A 26,729-nucleotide genomic window follows, 5' to 3' on the forward strand; every position below is an offset into this window, starting at 1 on the left:
ACGCAGTGGTGAAGTTCCCCCTATGTGTCACATCTCTGGGTCACTTGATACACAGGGGATACATCACCACTGTGGCCAGTCATTGGCTGCAGTGGCCACGAGATCTGTGTCAAACAAGACATTGACATGCGAAGAGCAGAATGAGGTGGCAATAGGGGAACAAAGGACTTGGAACCCAGCAGCGGAGAGCAGTGAATATGCTTTCCTCCACAGGTCCGGCTACATAGGAGGTCTGGCAGAAAGCCCTTCTGAAGGTGAACAACCCCTTTAAGTGGTGAACACTCATGATTACCTAAAACGTTTGGGCTCTAGAATCAGACACGGCTGCCGAGCTGCGGAATATAGTGAAGCTATATAAATAAAGATTATTATAAATGATACCTCCAGTGCATAGATCCTGCAGATACTGACCTCATACAATCCTGGTCTAATCCCCGTCATGCTCTCCCTGCGCACTGCTGCCTTCTTTACCCTCTTTGTGCTTTACATCTTTATCGCCACTTTTCATTTTCTTCCTTGTCATGTGACCACGGAAACCGGCCTGGATTTTAGCGGCGGCTGCATTGGCATCGGGGTCATTCAAGTCAATATCGACAGCTTCGTCTGGCTCCTTCTGAAAGCTTCCTTCTGGAAAGGAAAATAATCAAAGTGTTTCAGTCCATAGTCATAAGGGCAACAAATGTGCCCGCTCGGCATGTTCAAGAGAGTATATACGGCATGGGATGGTCAGTCTCAGAGGCCGTCACATGATGAATTCAATGATAGCATCCTCTACAGCTCTGCTCCTGCCCTCTCCCCATATTTGGCCCCTATCTTCTTCCTGGTTCTTACCCACATCGTGCAGTATGAATGACATGATGGTCAGGTGTTGGGGGAATTGAGGATGGAAAATTCACAAAACATAGGCTCTTTCACATGAGCGGGCTCCGGATGCTTTCAGGAAACTCGCACCATTTTGCAAGCAAGTTCATCAGTTTTGTCTGCGATTGCGTTCAGTGCTGCTCCGTTTTTTTCCCGCGCGGGTGCAATGCGCTTTGATGCGTTTTTCACGCTCGTGATAAAAAACTGAAGGTTTACAAACAACATCTCTTAGCAACCATCAGTGAAAAACGCATCGCATTCCGCACTTGCTTGCGGATAGCAATGCTTTTTTCACTGAAGCCCCATTCACTTCTATGGGGCCAGGGCTGCGTGAAAAACGCAGAATATAGAACATGCTGCGTTTTTCACGGCAACGCAGAACTGATGCGTGAAAAAAAAAACGCTCATCTACACTGACCCATTGAAATGAATGGGTCAGGATTCAGTGCGGGTGCTATGCGTTCACGTCACGCAGTGCACCCACGCGGAAAACTCGCTCGTGTGAAAGGGGCCTCACTATTACACTGCCCCATAGAGCATCAGGGAGAAGAGAGTTTCTGCAAGCCTAGGCTGCTCAAGTGGAGTTGGTAGAGTAGATACGTGGGCTCAGGCATGGGTTTTGGGGTGCACAAGTAGGCTGGATTTCATACTTCACAAGAGAGGTAGTCATGACATAAGATGGATAAAAGATTATGAAATAAAATAGAATAAGAAGAATCATAAAATGAGTGAAAGACCCTAAAACACATCGTAGAGCTTAATTGCTAAAGTGAGATAGAATAGAGTTATGTAATATAGATCAAAGACCCCTCATCCTTTGTTTCACACTGAGATTTTAAATAACTCCTGCCCAGCGTGACGCATTTCATGCAGCTTAACGAGCTGAAGCCTTTACTTCAGAGTAATATCTGCTCATACAGCTTTAATATGGGGGGCGACAGGGGACTCGCCCTCAAGTCTTACAGCTAAAAGTTACCACCACCATACAGTCTTCTATTCTCACAGTCCAACACAACCATATAACACAACCACTGCTGGGCAAAGCGCGTCACCAGTGAGATTTAGTAAATTATGGTAAAAGAACCGGAGTCAGAACCTGATCGGCTTATAACATGGAAAATGTCTGATCACAAGAGCACTAGAAACTAGTGTCCAATAATCCAGAATGTTTGATAATCTTGTTCTTAGCAGGAACAATAAATTCCAGATTGGAATATTCCTATACTTTTATTCTTCTATTACCTGCATTATACCAGAAATTATTATATGATGCACCCCCCCCCCCCCCCACCCCCTCCCAAAAATAACTATATTAATCTTGGGGGTTGTGTAGACACTGCTGGTTTAGGAGAGGAGACATCTGGGATGCTGGAACTGTGATGTTCTATAGTTTGGGACACTTAACCCCTTATTGACCACTGACCAGCCTGTTTTGGGCCTTACTCTTCCTTTTTTCATCGTCGCGTTCCAAGAGCTATAACTTTGTTATTTTTCCGTCTATATAGCTTTATGATGGCTTATTTTTTGCGGGACAAGTTGTAGTTTTTAATGGCGCCATTTTGGGGTACACATAACTTTCTGATTAACTTTTATTAAGGCCCCTTGCAGACGAGCATGTCCGGATTAGGTCCGAATGTGTTGCGTCTGCGATAAGGGAAAATTGTGCGAGTGCGTACGCAATTTCAGTCAGTTTTGACTGCGATTGCATTGCTCAGTTTTTTCTGCGCGAGTGCAATGCGTTTTGCACGCGCGTGAGAAAAAACTGATTGTGGTACCCAGACCCGAACCTGGACTTCTTCACTGAAGTTCGGGTTTGGGTTAGGTGTTCTGTATAACATGGTTATAAGGGGAAATAATAGCATTCTTAATACAGAATGCTTACTAAAATGTGGCATGAGGGGTTAAAAAAGCTAAAAAATTAACTCACCTCATCCACTTGTTTGCGCAGCCGGCATCTTCTTTTTTCAGGACCTGCCAAAGGACCTTTGATGACGTAATCTTCCATCTTCATTCAGTAGGACCTGCGCTGACGTCACCGCGCTCACCACTTGGTGAGCGCGATTGCGTCATCAAAGGTCCTTTGGCAGGTTCTGAAAGAAGAAGAAAGAAGACATGTCGGCTGCGCGAACAAGCAGATGAGGTGAGTTAATTTTTATTTTATTTTAAACCCCTGAAGCCACATTTTAGTAAGCATTCTGCATTAAGAATGCTATTATTTTCCCTTATAACCATGTAATAAGGGAAAATAATACATTAAATTGACTTTAATGGGGTTGCTCATCCCTATCATCTCCTAGCAACCATGCGTGAAACTTGCTTGCGGATGCTTGCGATTTTCACGCATCCCCATTCATTTCTATGGGGCCTGCCTTGCGTGAAAAATGCAGAATATAGAACATGCTGCGATTTTCACGCAACGCACAAGTGATGTGTGAAAATCAACGCTCATCTGAACAGCCCCATTGAAGTGAATGGGTCCGGATTCAGTGCGGGTGCAATGCGTTCACCTCACGCATTCCACCCTAACTCTTCTAACTCTTTCTAGGAGGAAGATGGGAAAAACAGCAATACTGTCACTGCGTTTTTACGTTATAAATTTTACAGCGTTAATTTTTCGGTATAAATAATATAATATCTTTATTGTCTATGTCAGTACGATTACAGTGATGCCAAATACATCTAGTTTTTTTTACGTTTTACAACTTTTTTGCAATAAAACCCCAAGACCCATAACTTTTTTATTTTTCATTCTATGGAGTTTTGTGAGGGCTTGATTTTTACGGGACGACTTGTATTTTTCATTGGTATCATTTTGCAGTAAATGGCGCTTTTTGATAGCTTGTTATTACATTTTTCAGTGGCAACTAAGAATAAATTAGCAATTTTTTCTTTTTTTTTTTCACGGCGTTCAATGTAGGGGATAATTTATGTGATATTTATGTAGTCCGGGTCGTTACGGACACGACAATACCAAACATATGGGGGAGATTTTTTTTTTGCTATTTTTTTCATTGAAAAGCGTATTTTCAATCGAAAAAAAGTGTCATTTTTTCATGGAATTTTTTAAAAGTTTTTTTTCTTTTTTTTTACCACTTAATAGTCCCACAAGGGGAACTATAACAGACTGTATTTTGATTGCTTTCAAAATGCAATACACTATCCCTATAGTGCATTGCATTTTAATGGAAATGCTATTCTAACATTGACCAGCAGGGTGCGCCAGAGAGTCCGGTCCCTCTGTCAGCACTTTACATGCAGTGGGTGCCATTGTCTGCGGCATGTAAAGTGTTAAACAGCCCGGATCGGCACTCCTGCCGGTCCGGGCTGTCAGAGCAGGGTCGCGGCAGCGCTTAGACTGGGCCGCCTTAAAAAAGCGGCGGCACAGCCTAAGGCCCCTTAGTGACCGCTGTAAAAAAGCGTATGGGCGGTCACTAAGGGGTTAAATAGCATTTGTGCTCGGATCGGCTCATGCTGAGAGGGTACCCTACCTAAGCCTATACTCCACCCCCCCAACCTAGAAGCAGCAGAGTTATGCCGGAACTGCTTATCGAAGGGTAGCCTAAAGGGGGCTACCCCAATGATGAGACCTGAAAGAAGGGAGGGCTCCTGGGTGGGTTGAAATCGTTCGAACCGACAAGTGGGGGGAGGAGGGCCAGGTTTAAATAGTGAACGCCCCGCCTCCCCTCACACAAATGCGGCACTCTTAATTGCCTACCACTTGTGCTCGGATCGGCTCATGCTGAGAGGGTACCCTACCTAAGCCTATACTCCACCCCCCCAACCTAGAAGCAGCAGAGTTATGCCGGAACTGCTTATCGAAGGGTAGCCTAAAGGGGCCAAAAGAACCATGCATAGGAGTTAGAAAACTTGATAACAGAAACTACAGACCAAAACTCGAAAGCCAATGATATTTCGTATAAGGATCCGGGATATTACGCATGGAACACGCGGAACTGCGACGACCCAACCGTTTGATGACATGTACTGGCACCTAATGCATGGACGCCATTGCTGCCGCGCCCATGCGGAAGGAATGTCCTGTGATCCAGCGAGGACAGACCCCTGAACCTGTCAACTAACCTGAATGTACGTAAGAAAGGCCGCGGTGGTTAGCCGGGCATTGCCTAGTTCGAGTACGGGAGAACATGCCGCTTGGACTAAATACTACGCAGCCAAGCCTCCAAGGCCTGCACCGGACACCATCTGCTGTCCGTGGGAAAGTATCTGACCGCCACTGGTTGCCCCGGCCGTGACGTCTTGGACGAGGCCAAGGTGAGGACATAGATGGACCCGCGCCGGATGAGCTGACCTTTCCGCAGGCACCCAGCCAGCGTATTGGTGCCCATGAGCTCGCCTGACCTGAGGAATCCATGGAAGGCCAGGTACAAGGCTGTTTCTACCAGAGCGCTAACCTGTGGCCCGAACGGTTTGCCCCTGCAGTTTGCCTGTCACGGCCTGAACAAGCTACCGGTAAATGGCTGACGCCCATGTCGTTTCACAACAGACATCTTGCGCAAACCCTTCAACGCCGCTTTGATCGGGTGGGCGGAGAAGAGTGACGGTAGGTCCGGATGTAGCCTGTACCAATGGTGCTGAATACCTGCCATGTATAGTTAACAATGCTATAGGACAGGTTTAATTGAGAGTGGCAAAAACCCTGACAAAGCCCAATAGGTGAGTGATAGACCCCCTTTTTTTTTCCCCTCCCCCACGACAGCACCTTAGAGAGATGGCTCCGCCCCAGGACAGGAAACCTGCAGCATAAAAAGGTGGAGCCGCTCTCCCACCTCAGTGAGGTTTCCTGTCCTGGTACGGGAGCCTGCAGTTGTCGTCCTGACCTGGAAGTCCCGGTAGATGCCGGAGGGTTGGAGGCGGCTTGTTTACCTGTCCGATCATCCCCACAGGCGTCGGGGGCAGGATACCGGTGAGAAGATCCCGGGTCACAAGGGCAGAAGGTGCTGGTCCCTCAGACGAGGAGGACCGCACCAACGGATCTAGGGTGGCCAGAAGGCCCCAGTATTGCTGCAAACCAGCCAGGACGCCACCGGATGTAGACGCTGGTGGGTGGCGTCTGGACAGGAAGTGCCATGCGTTCCACGGCCGTGCGCTTCCGGTCAGGTGACCGGAAGTTCGGCTGCCCGGCAGTTTTAAAACCAACTACATACAGGTATGAGGGTGCTGGAGTTATTGGACGCCGTTGTCTGTTTTCGGTGTGCCTGAAGTGGACCAAGTTCCTGGGCTATCTTGGCGTGGAGAGGTTTGCAGTAACTATGTATCTCTCAGGTGAGAGGAATTCTTGGTGGCAGTAGATAACCTGGGCAATATTTTTGCAGGTTACCTTTCATTATGGATGAAGAAGGGAGATCTGAATGTGCAGATATTGAAATCTTGCCGCCGGTATTGTGAGTCCTATTCTCGCTCCTTTCAGGGTCTAGGCTGTTACTTAGATTGGGTATATTCCATTTTTCTTAGACGGTGCCTAAGAAGGTGGCGACAAAGAAAAAGAACAAGGAATGCCCTATCTGCAAGTGCTCGCTGTCTTCTACTTATGCTAAGAAGCTCTGTCAGCAGTGCATTGAGAAGACAGTGGCCGAGGAGACTCCGAGTCTTCTAAGAGACATTAAGTCTATTATGTCCGAAGTCAAAAATTCCTTGAAAGCCGGTAGGAAGAGAAGAAGAGAAGTGAGACAGGAGTCCGACGTGGAATCGGAAGATAGTGGCTCTCTCTCCGGGGATGAGGACTCTAATGATTCCTTCTCTTCGGAGGATGACACCAAAGAAGGAAAGTTCCTTTTTCCGGCAGAAGATACGGACAAATTGTTAAAGGTTATCCGATCTACCCTGGAATTGGAAGATACCAGAGAAAATAGATCTGTAGAGGATGTTGTGTTTGGGGGACTTAGGGAAAAGAAGCGTAGGTGTTTCCCTGTCCATAAATCGGTCTCAGCTGTGATAGAAAAAGAATGGAAAAAACCGGATAAAAAACCGTTTATTTCTAAAACCTTTAAGCGGAAGTACCCCTTTGAGGAAGAGGCATCTACATCTTGGGACAGGGCCCCGAAGCTGGATGTAGCCATTTCCAAGATTTCTAAAAAATCCTCTCTGCCCTTTGAGGACATGGGTTTCTTGAGGGATCCCTTAGATAAAAGAATAGATTCTGCCCTTAAGAATTCATGGGAATCTTCTGCGGCGGCTTTCAGGCCTAGTATAGCCGCCACAGTGGTTGCGAGATCTATGTCACTGTGGTTGGATAGGCTACAGGGGCAGATTAGGGATAAATGCCCTAGAGAGCAATTGTTGGCATCTATGCCCACTTTCCAGAAGGCCGCGGACTTTATTGCAGATGCCGCAGTGGACTCGGTGAGGCTGGAAGCGGGAGCCGCATCCCTTTCCAATTCCGCGCGACGTGCTTTGTGGCTTAAGAATTGGAAAGGGGGGGATATGCCGTCCAAGCTGAGATTGTGTAGCATTCCCTGTGATGGCCAGTTCCTTTTTGGGTCTGAACTTGACTCCTTACTCGAAAAAGCGGCAGATAGAAAGAAAAAGTTTCCCCAAGAATCTTTCACTCAATTTAAGCAATATAGACGGCCCTTTCGGAACCCGAGTGGATTTCCAGAATAAAAAGCAGACGGGGGACAGAGAGCAGGGAGCAAGGCCTAGATCAGGAAGTAAGGGCTTTTTGTTTAGATCAGCCGCAGCTCGTGGGGGAAAACAAGGAAAGCAATGACGCCATGATCCCAGTAGGAGGAAGATTAAGATTCTTTCTTCCTGCTTGGGAAAAGATGGCGGGCAGATGGTTGATAGGTCTTCTGCGGGAAGGTCTAAGGTTAGAATTTTTGAGATACCCCGCGGAAAAATTTGTGATTTCAAAGTTTTCTATCATTATGCTGCAAGAAATAAAAAAACTAATAAACAAAAAAGTGTTACTTCCTGTCCCAGAGTCAGAGATAGGGAGAGGTTTTTATTCCACCCTGTTTCTAGTGAAGAAACCAGATGGGTCATACCGGACTATAATAAACCTCAAATACCTGAACAAATTCCTAAAGCAGGAAATTCAAGATGGAAACCATCAGGTCAGCAATATTTCTTTTATCTCCGGGTTGTCATATGGCGGTTCTGGATTTAAAAGATGCGTACCATTCTTATTCCGATTCATCCGGATCACCAGAGATTCCTCCGGGTGGCTGTAAGAACCGAGACTGGCTTCTTCATTACCCAGTTCAGGCACTCCCCTTTGGCCTTTCCATGGCACCTCGAATCTTTACGAAGGTAGTGGCGGAGATGGCCTCCTTCATCAGGAAGGAGAACATCACATTCTGCCTTACTTGGACGACTTTCTGGTGGTGGCCCAAACTCAAGCGGAGTGTGTCTGGGCTCTGAATCGGGTGATGGAGGTACTTCTGTCCTGGGGTGGCTTTTGAATACCCAGAAGTCAGGATGGAGCCATCATCAAGCCAGGTTTTCTTGGGTCTGGTTTTAATTCCAGGCTGGTGAAAACTTTCCTCACAGAGGAGAAGGTAAGCCAGGATTCAGGGAGTAGTTCGGCGGGTTCAGTCAGGAGGAACCCTGTCTATAAGGAAAGCTATGTCCCTGTTAGGAGTCTTAACATCCTGTATGCCAGGCAGTTCCAGTGGGCGCTGCGACACTCTCGCCAGTTACAGGGAGAGATTTTGGCTGCCGCAAGGCGAGCAGGGACGTCTCTGGAGTCAGTTATAAGTTTGTCCGACGTAACTCTTTCATCCCTAAATTGGTGGAAAGAAGAAGAGAAACTGACTCAGGGACTTCCCTGGTCCTTTCCGGAACCGGTTAGTTGTGACTACGGACGCCAGCCCCTGGGGATGGGGGGCTCACGTGGAGGATCAGATCTTTCAGGGAGTGAGTGGTCCCAGGGTCAGAAGCTGTTTCTCGTCAAATCGAAAGGAGCTGAGAGCTGTTTTGTTGGCCTTGAGGGCAGTTCTTCCTATGATACAGAACAGACATGTGAGGGTGAAGTCCGACAATCGGACAGTGGTCTCATATCTCAATCGTCAGGGAGGAACCATGGTCAGATTCCTTACAGAAGGAGACAAGATGGATTTTCGAGGAGGAATAGAGGAGAAAGTGCTTCATCTCTCGGCCATTCATATTCGAGGGGTCGAGAAATTTCAGGCAGACTTCCTGAGTCGCCACAGGCTACGTCAGGGGGAGTGGTCACTAAGTCCAAAGATATTCTCCCAGATAGTAGATTTATGGGGTCTGCCTTCGGTAGACATGTTTGCCACAAGGGAGAACAGAAAGGTGCCGGAGCTTCTTCTCCCTCAGTCCAAAAGAGTGGCCCATCTGGTGGTGGACGCCTTCCTCCAGAGATGGGACTTCCCGCTAGGTTATGCCTTTCCCCGCTACAAATGATTTCCGTTAGTGATAAGGAAGATCAGATACGAAAGGGCGAGAGTGATTCTGATAGCTCCCTTCTGGCCGAAAAGGGCGTGGTTTTCCCTGTTGAGGGCCATGTCGGTTTCGGATCCATGGATCCTGCCGGGAATTCCGGACCTATTGTCACAGGGTCCAGTATTCCACCCGGAGGTAGAGTCTCTGCATCTTTCGGCGTGGAATTTGAGAGGTCATTTTTAGCCAGTCAGGGATTCTCTAAGGAGGTCATTTCCACTCTGATGAAAAGTAGAAAGGAGGTGACGAATATTATTTATGCACGGGTATGGAGGAAGTCCTATCCTTTATAGGCACAGAAAGTGTTTCCTGGCCATTAGAATTTTCAGTGGTTCAGGTGTTGGATTTTCTACAGAGGGGATTGTCCCTAGGGTTGGCAAAAAGTACATTAAAAGTGCAGGTGTCAGCTTTATCGGTCTTAGGGAGAAGGAGTTTAGCCATGGACCCTTGGATTGTTAGGTTTTTTTAAGGCAGTAGATAGGATTACGCCAGTAGCAGGCCCTAGATTTCCTCCTTGGGACCTTAACTTGGTGTTTAAATGCCCTAACTAAACATCCCTTTGAACCTCTAGTCTCTTGCTCAATTAAAGTGCTTTCCCTTAAACTAGTTTTGCTGGTAGCCTTAACGTCAGCCAGAAGGGTTGGGGAGATTCAGGCCCTCTCCATTAACCCCCTTTCATGTCCATCAGAGAAGACAGGGTAGTTCTCAGACCAGATCCCCGCCTTTATGCCGAAGGTTCCTTCTAGGACTAATAGGGCTCAGGAGGTAGCTCTTCCAGCTTTCTTTTCAGAACCAAAAGATGACAGAGAGAAGGGAGTTGCATCCCTCGATGTCAGGAGGTGTATTTTGCAGTACCTGGAGGTGACTAAGGACTGGAGGAAGTCTTCTGCCTTATTTGTTCTGTTCGGCGGGGCTAGAAAGGTAATACCTGCCTCTAAGGCATCTATTGCCCGCTGGATAGAGAAAGCTATATCCTTGGCGTATTCAGTATCCGGTGTGTCTCCCCCTATTTCTGTGAGGGCTCACTCCACGAGGGCGGTGTCCACTTCTTGGGCTGAGAGGGCCAGCGTATCCATTGAACAGATCTGTCGGGCTGCCACCTGGTCTTCTCCGTCCACTTTCTATAAAACACTATAGGCTTCAACTAGGACTCTATTTCTGACCTTCTCTTTGGTACAAAAGTCTTGAGTACTGTTTCCCACCCTGAGGCTGATCTCTGAAATCTCTCTCTAAGGTAGCTGTCGTGGGGGAGGGAAAAAGATGATTACACTTACCGGTAATCGGATTTTCCTGACCCCCACGACAGCACCTTCTTTATTCCCTCCCTGTTGGTGTAAGTCTGTGTGTTCACGGGTGTTGCAAAAAAAAAAAAAAAAAAAAGAAGAATGTTAAACTGAACTAACGTAAGGGGAGTCCCTCTCATGCCTCTGGAAACTCACTGAGGTGGGAGAGCGGCTCCACCTTTTTATGCTTGCAGGTTTCCTGTCCTGGGGCGGAGCCATCTCTCTAAGGTGCTGTCGTGGGGTCAGGAAAATCCGATTCTCCGGTAAGTGTAATCATCATTTTTTTCCTTTTTTTTTAATCTCCATGCGTGAGAGACTCTAATGGCGGAGTCCTGTGTGTAAACCTAAAGCGGAAGAAGCCATGCTGAGAGACTCTAATGGCGGAGTCATATGTGTAAACCTAAAACAGAGCAGCCATGCGTGAGAGATTCTAATGACGGAGTCACATGTGCCAACCTAAAACGGAAAGAAGCCAGGCGGAGATGAGACTATGGCGGACTCGTATGTGTAAAACTCACATTGAGAAGCCATGCGTGAGAGACTCTAATGGCGGAGTCATCTGTGTAACCTAAAACGGAGAAGCCATTGCGTGAGAGACTCTAATGGCGGTGTCATATGTGGAAACCTAAAACGGAGAAGCCAGGCTGTGAAGAGACTAATGACGGACTCGTATGTTGTAAAAACTCACATTGAGAAGCCATGCGTGAGAGACTCTAATGGCGGAAGTCATATGTGAACCTAAAAACGGTAGCAGCCATGCGTGAGAGATTCTAATGACGGAGTCACATGTGCCAACCTAAAACGGAGAAAGCCAGGCGGTGAGAGACTAAAGACGGCTCGTATGTGTAAAACTCACATTGAGAAGCCATGCGTCGAGAGACTCTAATGGCGGAGTCATATGTGTAACCTAAAACGGAGAAGAAGCCATGCGTGAGAGACTCTAATGGCGGAGTCATATGTGGAAACCTAAAACGGAAGAAGCCATGCGTGAGACTCAGATGGCGGAGTCATATGTGTGAACCTAAACGGAGAAGCCATGCGTTGAGAGACTCTAATGGCGGAGTCATATGTGTAAACCTAAAACGGAGAAGCCAGGCGTGAGAGATTCTAATGGCGGAGGTCATATGTGCAACCTAAAACGGAGAAGCCAGGCGTGAGAGACTAATGGCGGAGTCGTATGTGTAAAACTCACATGGAGAAGCCATGCGTGAGAGACTCTAATGGCGGAGTCATATGTGTAACCTAAAACTGAGAAGCCAGGCGTGAGAGACTCTAATGGCGGAGTCATAAGTGTAACCCTAAAACGGAGAAGCCATGCGTGAGAGACTCTAATGGCGGATCCGTATGTGTAAAACTAACACGGAGAAGCCAAGCGTGAGAGACTCTAATGGCGGAGTCATATGTGTAACCTAAAACGGAGAAGCCATGCGAGGGAGACTCTAATGGCGGAGTCATAAGTGTAAACCTAAAACGGAGAAGCCATGCGTGAGAGACTCTAATGGCGGAGTCCTAAGTGTAAACCCTAAAACGGAGAAGCCATGCGTGAGAGACTCTAATTGGCGGATCCGTATGTGTAAAAACTAACACGGAGAAGCCATGCGTGAGAGACTCAGATGGCGGAGTCATAAGTGTAAACCTAAAACGGAGAAGCCATGCGTGAGGAGACTCTAATGGCGGATCCGTATGTGTAAACCTAAAACGGAGAAGCCATGCGTGAGAGACTCAAAAATGTAATTTTTTTTTTTTTTTTTTTTTTTTTTTTTTCACTATCAACCACTTAAGCAGCTCCCGTATGGGCACAGCTCTGAGTACGAGCATGAAGAGCATGGTATAACGCAGATCACCTGCACGGACTAACTAACATCCTGTGCCTAAATAACCCCCTTGGAACCTAATGTACGGCCGGCAGCAGGAAGCCAGCCACCGCCTATGATCTGCATCCCCCTGACGAGCTAGTACTCCTTCCCCTGATCCCTGCCTACCTAACGGCACGGCGGCCCGTTGCCAGACCTTTATTGAAGATGAGGAGCCTTACCCCCAGCCGCGTGGGGAGCTCACGCTGCTCCCTGGCAGAATGCACCAGTGCGGGGGTGCCCCCCCTCCTCAGCTAGGGCCGACCCACCGCCGGCTGGACACTCGTTACCGCGTGGGGAGCAGCGCCACTCCCTGGCAATGTGCACCGGATCAGAGGGAGCCCCTCCTTTACCGTGGGCCCCGGCCCCCGCTGGTTTAAACCGTGTGCCGCGTAAGGAGCGCACAGCTCCCTGCATTGTGCGCCGGTGCGGGAGTGCCCCCCCCCTCACCTAGGGGCTGGTTATTGTGCTGGAACCCGCTGGGAGACTGAAGCCTAACTGGACCTACCTGTGACCGTGAAGGCTGACCTCCCAGGCCGTGCTTGACCACTTGCGTAGTCGTGACGCAACTACCCGTAGATGCCCACCCCATTGCCTGTAGTTAACGGGAGTGCGACCGAGTCTGTGGATGTGACGACTAGCCCCTGTATGTCGTCTGAAGGGGACCCTACATCGAGAGTAGCGTAACGGACCATCGCCTGTAGACGTGGTAGTATTACCTCATGAGTCAGTTGACATGAGACTAATGCCCTGCAGTCGTGGCGGTCTTAATAATGAGTCTGTAGTCGTAACGGATTTGTGCCTGCAGTCGTGGCAGGGCTTTAGAGCGGGTCTTGTAGTCGTGACAGACTGATGCCTGCAGTCGTGGCAGGACTTTATAACGAGTCTGTAGTCGTGACAGACTGATGCCTGCAGTCGTGGCAGGGCTTTATAACGGGTCTGTAGTCGTGACAGACTGATGCCCTGCAGTCGTTGGCAGGGCTTTATAACGGGTCTGTAGTCGTGACAGGACTGATGCCTGCAGTCGTGGCAGGACTTTATAACGGGTTCTGTAGTCGTTGACAGACTGTTGCCTGCAGTCGTGGCAGGGCTTTAGAGCGGGTCTGTAGTCGTGACAGGACTGATGCCTGCAGTCGTGGCAGGGCTTTATAAGGAGTCTGTAGTCGTGACAGACCTGGCAAAGCAACATTCCTATCTATACCATTATTATTATTTTTTCTTTTTTTTTTTTTTTTTTTCTTTCCCCCCCCCCCAAAGGCCACGACTGTAGGCGCCACCCTGTAAGAGATGCGCCAGAGGCCTGGACATAATAGTCCACCATCCCCGTCCCCCGAAGCCTATGCAGGAGGAAAAGAGGGGGTTGGCCCCCGCATGCACCACCCCTGACTCACCTGGCGGCCATGACAGCCACGAACCCCACAGTATCGTAAGTTAGCCCACCACCTGTGGACCTGAACAACCAAGAACAGACGTGTGAGTGAGCGCACGCCAGCTGGGCGACACTTCACTCATGCCCACCGCTCCCTAGCTAACCACCGGATTATTGTGACTGCACCCGAACCAACCCCCTGACTGACCGTATGGGCTTACGGGCGGCCCGGCTGCGTGCGCAAAGTGACGTGGCCAGCCCCCCTCCTTGAAGCCCTCTTTATATTTGAACCTTGAACATATTCCAAATTTTTATTTAAATTTTTTTTTTTTTACTCCTGCCTTAGTACCTAGCCACTGTGCCTGAGCAGAGGAGCCCTGCACCTGGACTGCAGTACCAGTATGGGCCTGTAGGTGTCGACCATCCCCCGCCCTCTCTCAAGCCAGGACCTGCTGGAGCGCAGCAAGCCAGTGATTCCCTTCTAGGTTAGAATTAACCATTGAAATCATAACTTGTTATACAGTGCACATGTCTGAGTATCTGCTTATCTCGTCTTGCCTGAGTTTTGGCGCAGTAAAGAAGACGAGTTTATTCTGCAGCGGATTCCTAGACATGACTGAAAGTCACATAAGCATGTCCACCTTCACAGCCTCGCTAATTGTAATTACCAGGAGAACGTGCATCAGGATCGGCTGCGAGGGATTTGCGCTCCGCCATGTGGAACATTGCATCCCGTGCCCACCGCTATTGACTATTTGTACAGGGAAAGCCGCGGCGTATTATTCGCCTATAGGTTTCGGCTTCCGTCCCCTGATCCTGCAGCTGGACCCTCCGCTTACTGATTGCAGCTAATGAATGGATCCCTGTGTGAGCGGACGGCGTTTTCCTCTACGGCGGAACGTTCCGATACGGGTGAGTGAGTGATATATAACGCTGCGTCGTGGAGCGACGGCCGGCGTGACCGATGCTCAGGGTATGGCGATGCGGACGTCGTGACCCGTTCGCTGCTGAGCCACAGGTGAGGGGTGCCTGCCTGGGGGACGCTGCATGTGGGGAGCGGGGGTGCTTAGCGCAGGGCCTGGAGCGGATCGGGGTGCCTGTCTCGGGGTGCCGGAAGCGATCGGGAGTGGCGGGCAGTCTCCCAGCGCAGCTGGGGGACCGGCGGCATGCTCGGCAGCCCCACATGTTATACATAGCGAGACGGGTGTGCATGCCACCCTGCCTACCTAATCACCGTAGCGATGAGCTCGGACGCAGCCGATCCCCCGATCCTCCAGTGACGCATGCCCTTCTCTGGCACCAACCCACAAGCCGATTCGAAATCGTTCGAACCGACAAGTGGGGGGAGGAGGGCCAGGTTTTAAATAGTGAACGCCCCGCCTCCCCTCACACAAATGCGGCACTCTTAATTGCCTACCACCTGTCAGCAGATTTGTACCTATGAAACTGGCTGACCTGTTACATGTGCACTTGGCAGATGAAGAACATCTGTGTTGGTCTCATGTTATATGTGCCCGCATTAATGATATTTTAATATATGCAAATTAGCCTCTAGGAGCAATGGGGGCGTTGTCATTACACCTAGAGGCTCTGCTCTCTCTGCAACTGCTGAGCACTCTGCTCTTTGACATGACAAGGCAGTGAAAACATTATCATGCCTGGTCTTGTCAATCCATGGCTTAAACACCCTGAAAGACCAGGCCACTTTTTACACTTCTGACCTACACTACTTTCACCGTTTATTGCTCGGTCATGCAACTTACCACCCAAATGAATTTTACCTCCTTTTCTTCTCACTAATAGAGCTTTCATTTGGTGGTATTTCATTGCTGCTGACATTTACTTTTTTTGTTATTAATCGAAATTTAACGATTTGTTTGCAAAAAAATGACATATTTCACTTTCAGTTGTAAAATTTTGCAAAAAAAACTACATCCATATATAAATTTGCTCTAAATTTATTGTCTACATGTCTTTGATAAAAAAAAAATGTTTGGGTAAAAAAAAAAATGGTTTGGGTAAAAGTTATAGCGTTTACAAACTATGGTACAAAAATGTGAATTTCCGCTTTTTGAAGCAGCTCTGACTTTCTGAGCACCTGTCATGTTTCCTGAGGTTCTACAATGGCCAGACAGTACAAACACCCCACAAATGACCCCATTTCGGAAAGTACACACCCTAAGGTATTCGCTGATGGCATAGTGAGTTCATAGAACTTTTTATTTTTTGTCACAAGTTAGCGGAAAATGATGATTTTTTTTAATTTTTTTTTTTTCGTACAAAGTCTCATATTCCACTAACTTTGTGACAAAAAATAAAAACTTCGATGAAACTCACTATGCCCATCAGCGAATACCAATATTCTTTCCAAAATGGGGTCACTTGTGGGGTAGTTATACTGCCCTGGCATTCTAGGGGCCCAAATGTGTGGTAAGGAGTTTGAAATCAAATTCTGTAAAAAATGACCAGTGAAATCCGAAAGGTGCTCTTTGGAATGTGGGCCCCTTTGCCCACCTAGGCTGCAAAAAAGTGTCACACATGTGGTATCTCCGTATTCAGGAGAAGTTGGGGAATGTGTTTTGGGGTGTCATTTTACATATACCCATGCTGGGTGAGATAAATATCTTGGTCAAATGCCAACTTTGTATAAAAAAATGGGAAAGTTGTCTTTTGCCAAGATATTTCTCTCACCCAGCATGGGTATATGTAAATGACACCCCAAAACACATTGCCCAACTTCTCCTGAATACGGAGATACCAGATGTGTGACACTTTTTTGCAGCCTAAGTGGGCAAAGGGGCCCATATTCCAAAGAGCACCTTTCGGATTTCACTGGTCATTTTTTACAGAATTTGATTTCAAACTCCTTACCACACATTTGGTCCCCTAGAATGCCAGGGCAGTCTAAATACCCCACAAGTGACCCCATTTTGGAAAGAAGAAACCCCAAGGTATTCGTTGATGGGCATAGTGAGTTCATGGAAGTTTTTTATTTTTTGTCACAAGTTAGTGGAATATGAGACTTTGTATAAAAAAAAAAAAAAAATCTTCATTTTCCACTAACTTGTGACAAAAAATAAAAAATTCTAGGAACTTGCCATGCCCCTCATGGAATACCTTGGGGTGTCTTCTTTTCAAATGGGGTCACTTGTGGGGTAGTTATACTGCCCTGGCATTCTAGGGGCCCAAATGTGTGGTAAGGAGTTTGAAATCAAATTCTGTAAAAAATGACCAGTGAAATCCGAAAGGTGCTCTTTGGAATGTGGGCCCCTTTGCCCACCTAGGCTGCAAAAAAGTGCCACACATCTGGTATCTCCGTATTCAGGAGAAGTTGGGGAATGTGCTTTGGGGTGTCATTTTACATATACCCATGCTGGGTGAGATAAATATCTTGGTCAAATGCCAACTTTGTATAAAAAAATGGGAAAAGTTGTCTTTTGCCAAGATATTTCTCTCACCCAGCATTGGTATATGTAAAATGACACCCCAAAACACATTCCCCAACTTCTCCTGAGTACGGCGATACCACATGTGTGACACTTTTTTTGCAGCCTAGATGCGCAAAGGGGCCCACATTCCTTTTATGAGGGCATTTTTAGACATTTGGATCCCAGACTTCTTCTCACGCTTTAGGGCCCCTAGAATGCCAGGGTAGTATAAATACACCACATGTGACCCCATTTTGGAAAGAAGACACCCCAAGGTATTCAATGAGGGGCATGGCAAATTCATAGAAATATTTTTTTTTTGGCACAAGTTAGCGGAAATTGATTTTATTTAATTTTTTCTCACAAAGTCTCAGTTTCCGCTAACTTGGGACAAAAATTTCAATCTTTCATGGACTCAATATGCCCCTCACGGAATACCTGGGGGTGTCTTCTTTTCGAAATGGGGTCACATGTGGGGTATTTATACTGCCCTGGCATTCTAGGGGCCCTAAAGCGTGAGAAGAAGTCTGGAATATAAATGTCTAAAAATTTTTACGCATTTGGATTCCGTGAGGGGTATGGTGAGTTCATGTGAGATTTAATTTTTTGACACAAGTTAGTGGAATATGAGACTTTGTAAGAAAAAAAAAAAAAATTCCGCTAACTTGGGCCAAAAAAATGTCTGAATGGAGCCTTACAGAGGGGTGATCAATGACAGGGGGGTGATCAATGACAGGGGGGTGATCAGGGAGTCTATATGGGGTGATCACCACAGTCATTGATCACGCCCCTGTAAGGTTCCATTCATACGTCCGTATGCGTTTTGCGGATCCGATCCATCTATCAGTGGATCCGTAAAAATCATGCGGACATCTGAATAAAGCTTTACAGGGGGGTGATCAATGACAGGGGGGTAATCAATGACAGGGGGGTGATCAGGGAGTCTATATGGGGTGATCACCACAGTCATTGATCACGCCCCTGTAAGGCTCCATTCAGACGTCCGTATGCGTTTTGCGGATCCGATCCATCTATCAGTGGATCCGTAAAAATCATGCGGACGTCTGAATGGAGCTTTACAGGGGGGTGATCAATGACAGGGGGGTAATCAATGACAGGGGGGTGATCAGGGAGTCTATATGGGGTGATCAGGGGTGATCAGGGGTGATCAAGGGTGATCAAGGGTGAATAAGGGGTTAATAAGTGACAGGGGGGGGGTGTAGTGTAGTGGTGCTTGGTGCAACATATTACTGAGCTACCTGTGTCCTCTGGTGGTCGATCCAAACAAAGGGGACCACCAGAGGACCAGGTAGCAGGTATATTAGACGCTGTTATCAAAACAGCGTCTAATATACCTGTTAGGGGTTAAAAAAATCACATCTCCAGCCTGCCAGCGAACGATCGCCGCTGGCAGGCTGGAGATCCACTCGCTTACCTTCCGATCCTGTGAACGCGCGCGCCTGTGTGCGCGCGTTCACAGGAAATCTCGCGTCTCGCGAGATGACGCGTAGATTCGTGACTGTGCACAGCGCTGCCACCTCCGGAACGCGAATCTGCGTTAGGCGGTCCGGAGGTGGTTAAAGTGCAGACGGTGCGGCAGTTGCAGAGAGAGCAGAGTCTCTAGGTGTAACGGCTCCGGGAAGGGGGCTCATTTGCATATAGAGGCTCATTTGCATATATTAAAAATTCATTTTTCTCAGCAATGCGGGCACAAATGTACATGCAGGGCCGGCGCTTCCATATAGGCAAGGGGAGCAGTCCTTAGGGGCCCCCAAGCCCACCACCCGACACCGGCCGGTCCCGAGCCTTTTTTTTTATTATTGTGAGGCCTCGCACTGGTGGGGGCCTCGCTCTGGCTCCGGGAAGGGGGCTCGCGGCAGCGGCGGCAGGTCACGCGGAGATGAACGCTTCCATTGTGGAAGTGCTGATCTCCATAGTCATCTGTATCGCCGTCCTCAGGACAACGATACAGATGCCTGTGCTGTGGGGCAGGTGAGGGAGAGGCGTCTCCTTTCCCTGTTCCTCTGATAGGCCGCAGGCAGAAGGCCCGCAGCCTATCAGAGGCCTGTTCAGGCGGCGCAATGATGTAATCGCGCTGCCTGAGCCGTACAGCGCGGGACACATACTGGAAGAGGCCTGCATCGCAGGTAAGTATTAGTGTTTTTTTTTTTTTTTTTAATACCAGACTTTTACTGCCACATGGGGGGAGCGGAAGGCACTTGATACTGGCAGATGGGGGTGGGGGGTTGCACTTGATACTGGCACATGGGGGTGGGGTGGGGGTTTGGCACTTGATACTGGCACATGGGGGGGTGCTGGCACTTGATCCTGGCACATGAGGGGGTTTGCACTTAAAACTGGCACATGCGGAGTTGGCATTTGATACTGGCACATGGGGGTGGTTTGGCACTTGATACTGGCACATGGGGGGAGGCACTTGATACTGGCACATGGGGGGAAGAGAGGCACTTGTTACTGGCACATGGGGGGTTGGCACTTGTTACTGGCACATGGGGGGACATGGAGAGGCACTTGTTTCTGGCACATGGGGGGGCATGGAGAGGCACTTGTTACTGGCACATGGGGGGTGGAAGAGAGGCACTTGATACTGGCACATTATTATGGGGCACTATGGGGGTTTCTACTGAGGCCACAAAGAAGGAGTATTTTTGATGGGAGGATGATGGAAAAGTAGTACACTAAGATTATTATTTTTTTTGTCAAACTGCAGAATCGGAAAATGGCGACAAAATGGTGGTCTTGTCTGAAGATCTGAAAGGAGAAGACGAGGACAGAGAACATCTACATCAAAAGAGACGTCACTGGATGTAAGAGGTATGGGGCGCTGTATTTCTGTAGTGATGGGGGGACGTTAAACTCATCAAGTGTCGTGTAGGGGGGGAGGGGCCTTATTGTTTTTCGCCCCAGGGCCCCATTTCACCTAGAACTGGCCCTGTGTACATGGGACCAACACAGATGTCTTCAGCTGCCAAGCACACATGTAACAGGTCAGCCAGTCTCATAGGTACAAAACTGCTGACAGATGCCCTTTAATGCTGATGCCAGACCCCTTCATACAGTACGTGGAGGCATAATTCCCCCACCCTTTCTTCAGCTCTTTGCTACAGTCTTTTTTACCATTAGCCACTGACTTTACATACGAAATGTCATTTCACAAACAAAACCATTGAAAGGTTCTCGGCGTGAAGCTAAGGGTGCAGAGCCAGCTGCAATTAAACAGTTCTGAAGCTGAAGAATGACACACATTATATTTTCTTTGTGCAGGAACGGCTTTCACATCAGTGTACGGCAATTCTGTGCAACTATTTTGTGTATTTCACATGAATACTTCCTGATTATACTGTTCAGCGGTAAGACTTAGCATCTACTGAGATCACAGCCTGCAGGAGACACTTCATTTCTCAAGCGTCATGCTGTCTGTGCCTGGGTTATACTGGTGGGAGAAGCTATATGGTTCCCCATGACTGAGACCCCAGTGCAAGTACATGCAACAGCTGCTCTACTCACATAAGAATACCGTATTCAATCCCAAATTCCTGTCCATAGGGGGGAATCATTTTAGTTGTTGTATTCTCGTATATGGGGGCAGAATTATAGTAGTTATATTATTGTACATAGGAGCAGTGTTATAGTAGTTATATTACTATACATATAATACTACTTCCTATGTACAAGAATATATCTACTATAATACTGCCTTTATGTACAAGAATTTAACTACTAAAATACTGGGCAGTATTTTAGTAGTTATATTCTTGTACATGAAGGAAGTATTATAGTAGATATATTCTTGTACATAGGAAGTAGTATTATTGTAGTTATATTATTATACATAGGGACAGTAATATAGTAGCTGTATTCTTGTAAATAGGGGCAGTATTACTATAGTCATACTTTTGTACATAGGGGGCAGTATTATAGTAGTTATAATTTTGTAGGTAGGCAGATGTATTATAGTAGTTGTGGTATATTCTTGTACACAGGGGCAGTGTTTTTCCAGATGTTACTTTAAAGTTTATAGTGAATTTTTGTTTTACAAGGTGTTTTTGTGTTGCATTTATGCATTTTCAACATTTTAGGCATTTTTGTAAAAAAGCAACAAGCAACATCCATTTTTCCCATGTGTTTCTCCCTTAGGCATCTCTATAAGATTTGAAAAAACTCTGGGGAAAAAAGTTTTACAATAAAAAAAACATATGCCATTTTTTTACTGTAAAAAAAAACCCCACAAACACACAAAATACCACCAACCCCTAATCATTCACCTACCACCACCAAATAAAGAACAGATCACTCCCAATATAATCAAGTGCAACTTATTCCCCAAACCGTAAACCCACCCCCACTAAATCTTCTCAGACCTCAAAACAACAAAATCAACCAACACCAATGTCTGGGTGTCAAACCATGCAAAATCAAATCACCCACAACTCACTGCCCAAATAACAAGTGAACCAAATCACCAACCCCTACATACTCAGATCAAACCAACCAAAATCAAACTTCACCCACGCAATTATGAGAAGCAACCTTCTTCTCAGATCACACCTAAACCATCAACCCTATCTCTGTGTCGCATCACACCAACCCCAACCAGGTCACCCTGTTCAAACCACACACCCAACCAAATCATCAAGAATCTATCTCCAAAATGATTCCTACCCCTCCAGTGATTGGAACTAGTGACCAGGTGAACACATTGCACTCAGCAGATAAATCTCATTCTCTATGACAGTTTTACATTATTATTATTTTTTTTACATTTCGGCAAATGATTACAAGAAGGACCCATATTATGGGAGGAATTGCCTGACCCGCTACAAGATCTGTCAGCGGGTACTGAGCTGTGCCCAGCTTCTCTCAGTGATTTTAATTGTGTTACAAGCCACATCCACCCACACAACAACATAACCACAGCAACAAAATCAATTCCACTTAAAACAGATTAAGCCTAAAGCACAAATAATGCCAAGAGGGGTGCACTTGACATGACTTGTGTCATCAACAGCAAAAACTTCCTTACGTTCATATCTCATGCAAACATATAAAGCGTTTGTATCATGTGCTGTGGTGGCTACATACATGACAGCAGTCCATGGTGTATAGGATTTCCAAGTATCTTCGGTCTTGATACAAAAATCTTATGTGCTCCTTTCCTGGAGTTTCTTCTGGAGTCTTTAGCACTGCGTTGTCTTGAATTGGTATTGCTAAATTCCCATCCTTCACTCAGCCTGCTCAGCAGAAGGTCGCTTTCATTCCGAAATCCACAGGACCAGGCAGCAGAGCTATGTGTTGAGATCTCCTGATTGTTTTTCCTAGGAGCTGCAGACTCACATCACTTGGGATCTGTGAGAGCCTCCTACTCCAAACACATCATGTGCTGCTGCTGCTGCCGCCTTTGACTTGTTTTTCTTCCTTACCATTTCAAGTGAATTGTAACATTGATTTGGGAATTGTGGGTTCACACAGGATCCTAGCAGCAGAATATGAGCGTTTGCTATAAAAACACATTTACGGCGGCGTTCTCCAGTTCAGACGACCAGTTGAGGGTTCTTATATTTTTTCAATATTGGGGAGGTTCAACCATCACCCAAATATCTACAGACAATGAAAACCCTTCCGATTGTAGCTCATGATCATAAAGAGTCAATTTTGTAGCACCGAAGAATGGAAGATTTTTCATACGAGTTTCACCCCTGATCAGAACAGAGGTTTGTTTTTAACTTTTTATCAGTGACAGCAGGGGCGTAGCTAAAGGCTCATGGGCCCTGGTGCAAGACCTCAGCTAGGGCCCCCCTTCCCTCAGTGGTTGGTGGTCAGGCGCAGGGAAGCACATAGCTTTTGTGCTGCCTGGGCAAAAATTGAAATGGCACCAAACCCCCATGCCAAATTCTTGACCTAACCCTTTCCCTCCAGCCAGAGGTGTAACTTGACCAGCATGCACTTTCTATAATACCGGTGTCTTCTTATGTAGCACAAGGGTCTTTGGGCCCCCTGAGGCTCCTGGGCCTGGTCTGCACCCCCTATAGCTACGTCTCTGAGTGACAGAACAAATCACTTTTGGGTGGAAACACGTGTAAATATTACTGCCCCAACCTTCCTTGTCAGATCATCCACAATATTGTGTCATCAGTTGGTTGTGGTGAAACACATCATCCCGCTTGAATGATTTTATACCACTAGGGAAAAAATTAACATTAAGGCAACAAACACACAACCATATGAAAATCAGTAACGTAAAGCAGCTTTGATGGTATCTTCCTCATGGCGTCCATAAACATGGATGCAATTTTTTAACATTCATTAACATCATCAAGAAAATCACCATGCACAATACGACAAAAAGCCATATATGCATACTGCATCACGCAGGAAAACCTCCATAGAATAACACCATACTATGGTTCTGTACAACTCAAAACTTGTACAGACCTGTAATATAGTTATGTGTATGAGCCCTTAGAAGATTGAGGTAGTGACAAAGGAACATGCATTTATAGCGTATGAATACAGCCTAAGACGTCAAACCTGTACAGTCCCACAAACAGGTTAATAAGGGCATTGAGCAGACAGGTTCTTCCTCCACCTATGCCAAGTGCAGATAGGAAGCTGAATTTTAGCTAGTCAGTTCCTCAAGCTCTCTCCTCTCCCTCCTTTAGTACTTTGAATAGGGGCTGTTATCACCATGTGTATAGCACAGCAGAGTAAACATACAGTATATGTGCTCCGTTACATTCTCAATGTTGACTAGTAGGAGTAGAGTGTGAAGAAAGTATGGGCTTACAACATACATCTTACTAATTATAGAGGTTCTTGTTTTTTCTGTCAGATGAAGGATCCAGATTAAGGAGCCTAAGAACCTAGGACTACACTGGAAGCAGGATTGGAAACAAGGCCGAGAAAAATGGCAAATAAAAGGATCTTTGACATATGTGAGAGGGACATTGTAGTGGCCACTGCTCCTGCCATAAGGGGTTATTCTGGAGGAACATGTTCAATAATGGTGTAGGATTCAACCATAACCTACAGAGTCACACCATTTTGTAAAGGTTTTTATTTTTATTTGGAACAAAGCATTAGAAAATAGGATCCAGGTCTCCTAATCCAAACGAGTGCTAAAGCTCTGGTACCTAACTCCTTCCCAGGAGGATTGAGCAATTCCCAAATATTCCCGTCATTGTTTACAGAGCTGCCTGACTCCATATGATATGCCCCAGACCTGGTGAACATGTCTCTTGCCTCTGGATATGTGGGCAAGTAATACCTATAGGGCAGGGCCGCCATCAGTAAAAACATTCGGGGCTTGAGCCCCGGCATCAAGACGCCAGCTTTGGGATGGCTACTGCACATTCCAGGGGGAAGGTTGTGGACATGATGTAGGCTACACTCACTTTACTTTGGATAGAGTCATCCCTACAGGCAAATGTCATTCGCTTCACACTCCCTCCATAGTAGATTGGAATGATCTTGACATTACAGTATCTGGGACCAAAAAGCAGCCTTACAGTATATTTTTATTAGGTCTAATAAATTAAGTTATTTCTATCATATAAGACATTAATCGTTATTAGATCATAAAAGGGAAAATCTGTCCTTTAGCTGATTAGTAAATTTTCTCATAACTTTGAAGGACTCAATGGTGGAAATTTATCAAAACTGGTGGAAAGGAAAACTGACTGCACCTGTCATTTTTCAAAGGAGCTCTGAAAAATGAAAGGTGGAATCTCATTGCTTGCTTAAAAAATCCTTTAGCCAAAACAAATGCTAATAGTTATGTATGTGATATGGTGTAGGATGGGAACCTTTAATGTGTGATCTGGAGAGGATGTGGGGTGAGTGTGAAATTGGGAGTTTAAGTGGGGGTGGGGCCAATGGTTGGGGTGGGGCTGTGGGTCAAAGCGTGGAGCACCACAAAATTTGCCTATATGGGGCCCTGAAATTTCTGATAGCAGCCCTGCACGGTCATGCTACAGTTGGGAACCACAGCATCTCATTTCCCAATAGACGTCAATAAAGAAATAGGTCTCAATGAGGACAGGCCTGGCAATTTCCATGTTCTGATGACTGCACCTGTTGTACATGTGATCGACCACACATAAAACATGGCTACCCACTTGTGACTGCTGACCACAGTTAACCATATACCACAAACAGATGAACAACATATTTTACCACATGTATCACTATTTGAAGTTAATCAGAATGCTAAAAAATGACAAAAATTCACAACAGTTCATAAACGACCGCAGACAAAAAATGCACCCTAAAAGCACGCAGTAACTATGTGCGTTTCCTAAATGTAGCATGACTGTGACAAGACTGTACCGTGTGGTTGTACCCATACACTTATTCCTATATGAATGAAGCACCCCTGGGAGGCCATGTTAAAAAGACCCACCCCAACATTCCCAAACCAGCCCAAACCCTTATCTCTGATGTCTTCCTGGCCACTAAGCAAACCATAGAAACTGCTTGGAAAAAAATGACACCAGACTTCTCTGCCTGTCATGGTATATAGTCAACAAGATTTTACCTATATTCTCCAGGACAGACAGGAGATATCAGGCAAACCTGGACTGACCCCTGGTATGACTGCCTCCAATTTACTCCCCAAGCAACAGCCTCATTGTCCCTTTCATTCCCTTATCTAAGCTAGAACAGGATGCTCTAGTTGTCTTATTCCGCTAACTTTTACATTCCAAAGGCCAGTCAAAAGTCCCTTCTTGTTCCAGTTTTTCCCCTTTGTTGGAAATTGGATCATGTGCATTGTGAAAGCAGTTTATCTTAGTGAATACCATCTGATATTGCTACACCAAAATTAAAAAAACATTGCACAAAAATGACATCCAGAGTCTAGGTGATTACCCATTTTTATTTGGATGAAACTCCTTGAATCGCTGGAGACCTTGAATGAATCCTATTTGTCCTCCCAGGAGATTCTCAGTTGGGTCCAGATACAGATATGAAGAGGGTGGAGAAGTGAAAGAATGGAGAGTTGGGGTGGAAGGAAGCAAATACAGAGAAAGTCGGATATCATTTCAGAATGTCTTATGCTTTTGGTCTAATTCCACATGCTGTGGCAGTCCTGTCTTGGATTATCAATGGCAGATTAAAGGGTTTTTCAAGTGAATGTTTTTTTGTTTTTTTTTTAAAGGTGGCGGAATAGATTAAAAATAAAAAATAAAATCAGCGATCCCCTAATGCTGACCTTCACTTTATGTTCCCGGTTCTACACACGGTTTGGACTGCCCACCTAGCCAATCACTGGCTGAAGCAGGTTGTCGCTGCAGCAAGGGATTGGCTGAGTGTGCAATCCAAGCCATTTGCTGTGTGTTAAAATAAGGACCAGAGGCAGTAGACAGCAGCTGGGACCAGAGCAGCATCAGGGAACTGGTGAGGTGAGTAATGATTTGTCTTTATTTTTTACCCATTCAACACTTTTTTTTATTTTTTTAAATCCTCTGGAAAACCTCATTAAAGGCGTTGTGCC

General features: G+C 46.5%; 1 protein-coding gene across 1 annotated transcript in view; it reads right to left on the reverse strand.

The window, feature by feature from the left end:
• Positions 1–439: 439 nt before the first annotated feature.
• Positions 440–26,729, reverse strand: part of SPA17 (sperm autoantigenic protein 17) — a 75,679-nt gene continuing 49,389 nt past the window's right edge. The window contains exon 9 of the mRNA XM_040431216.1: positions 440–627. Coding sequence (XP_040287150.1) covers positions 580–627 — 48 coding nt within the window. The 3' untranslated portion in view covers positions 440–579. The remainder of the gene's footprint in view (positions 628–26,729) is intronic.

The sequence above is a fragment of the Bufo bufo genome, chromosome 1 (genome assembly GCF_905171765.1).
Source record: "Bufo bufo chromosome 1, aBufBuf1.1, whole genome shotgun sequence".
Lineage (NCBI taxonomy): Eukaryota > Metazoa > Chordata > Amphibia > Anura > Bufonidae > Bufo > Bufo bufo.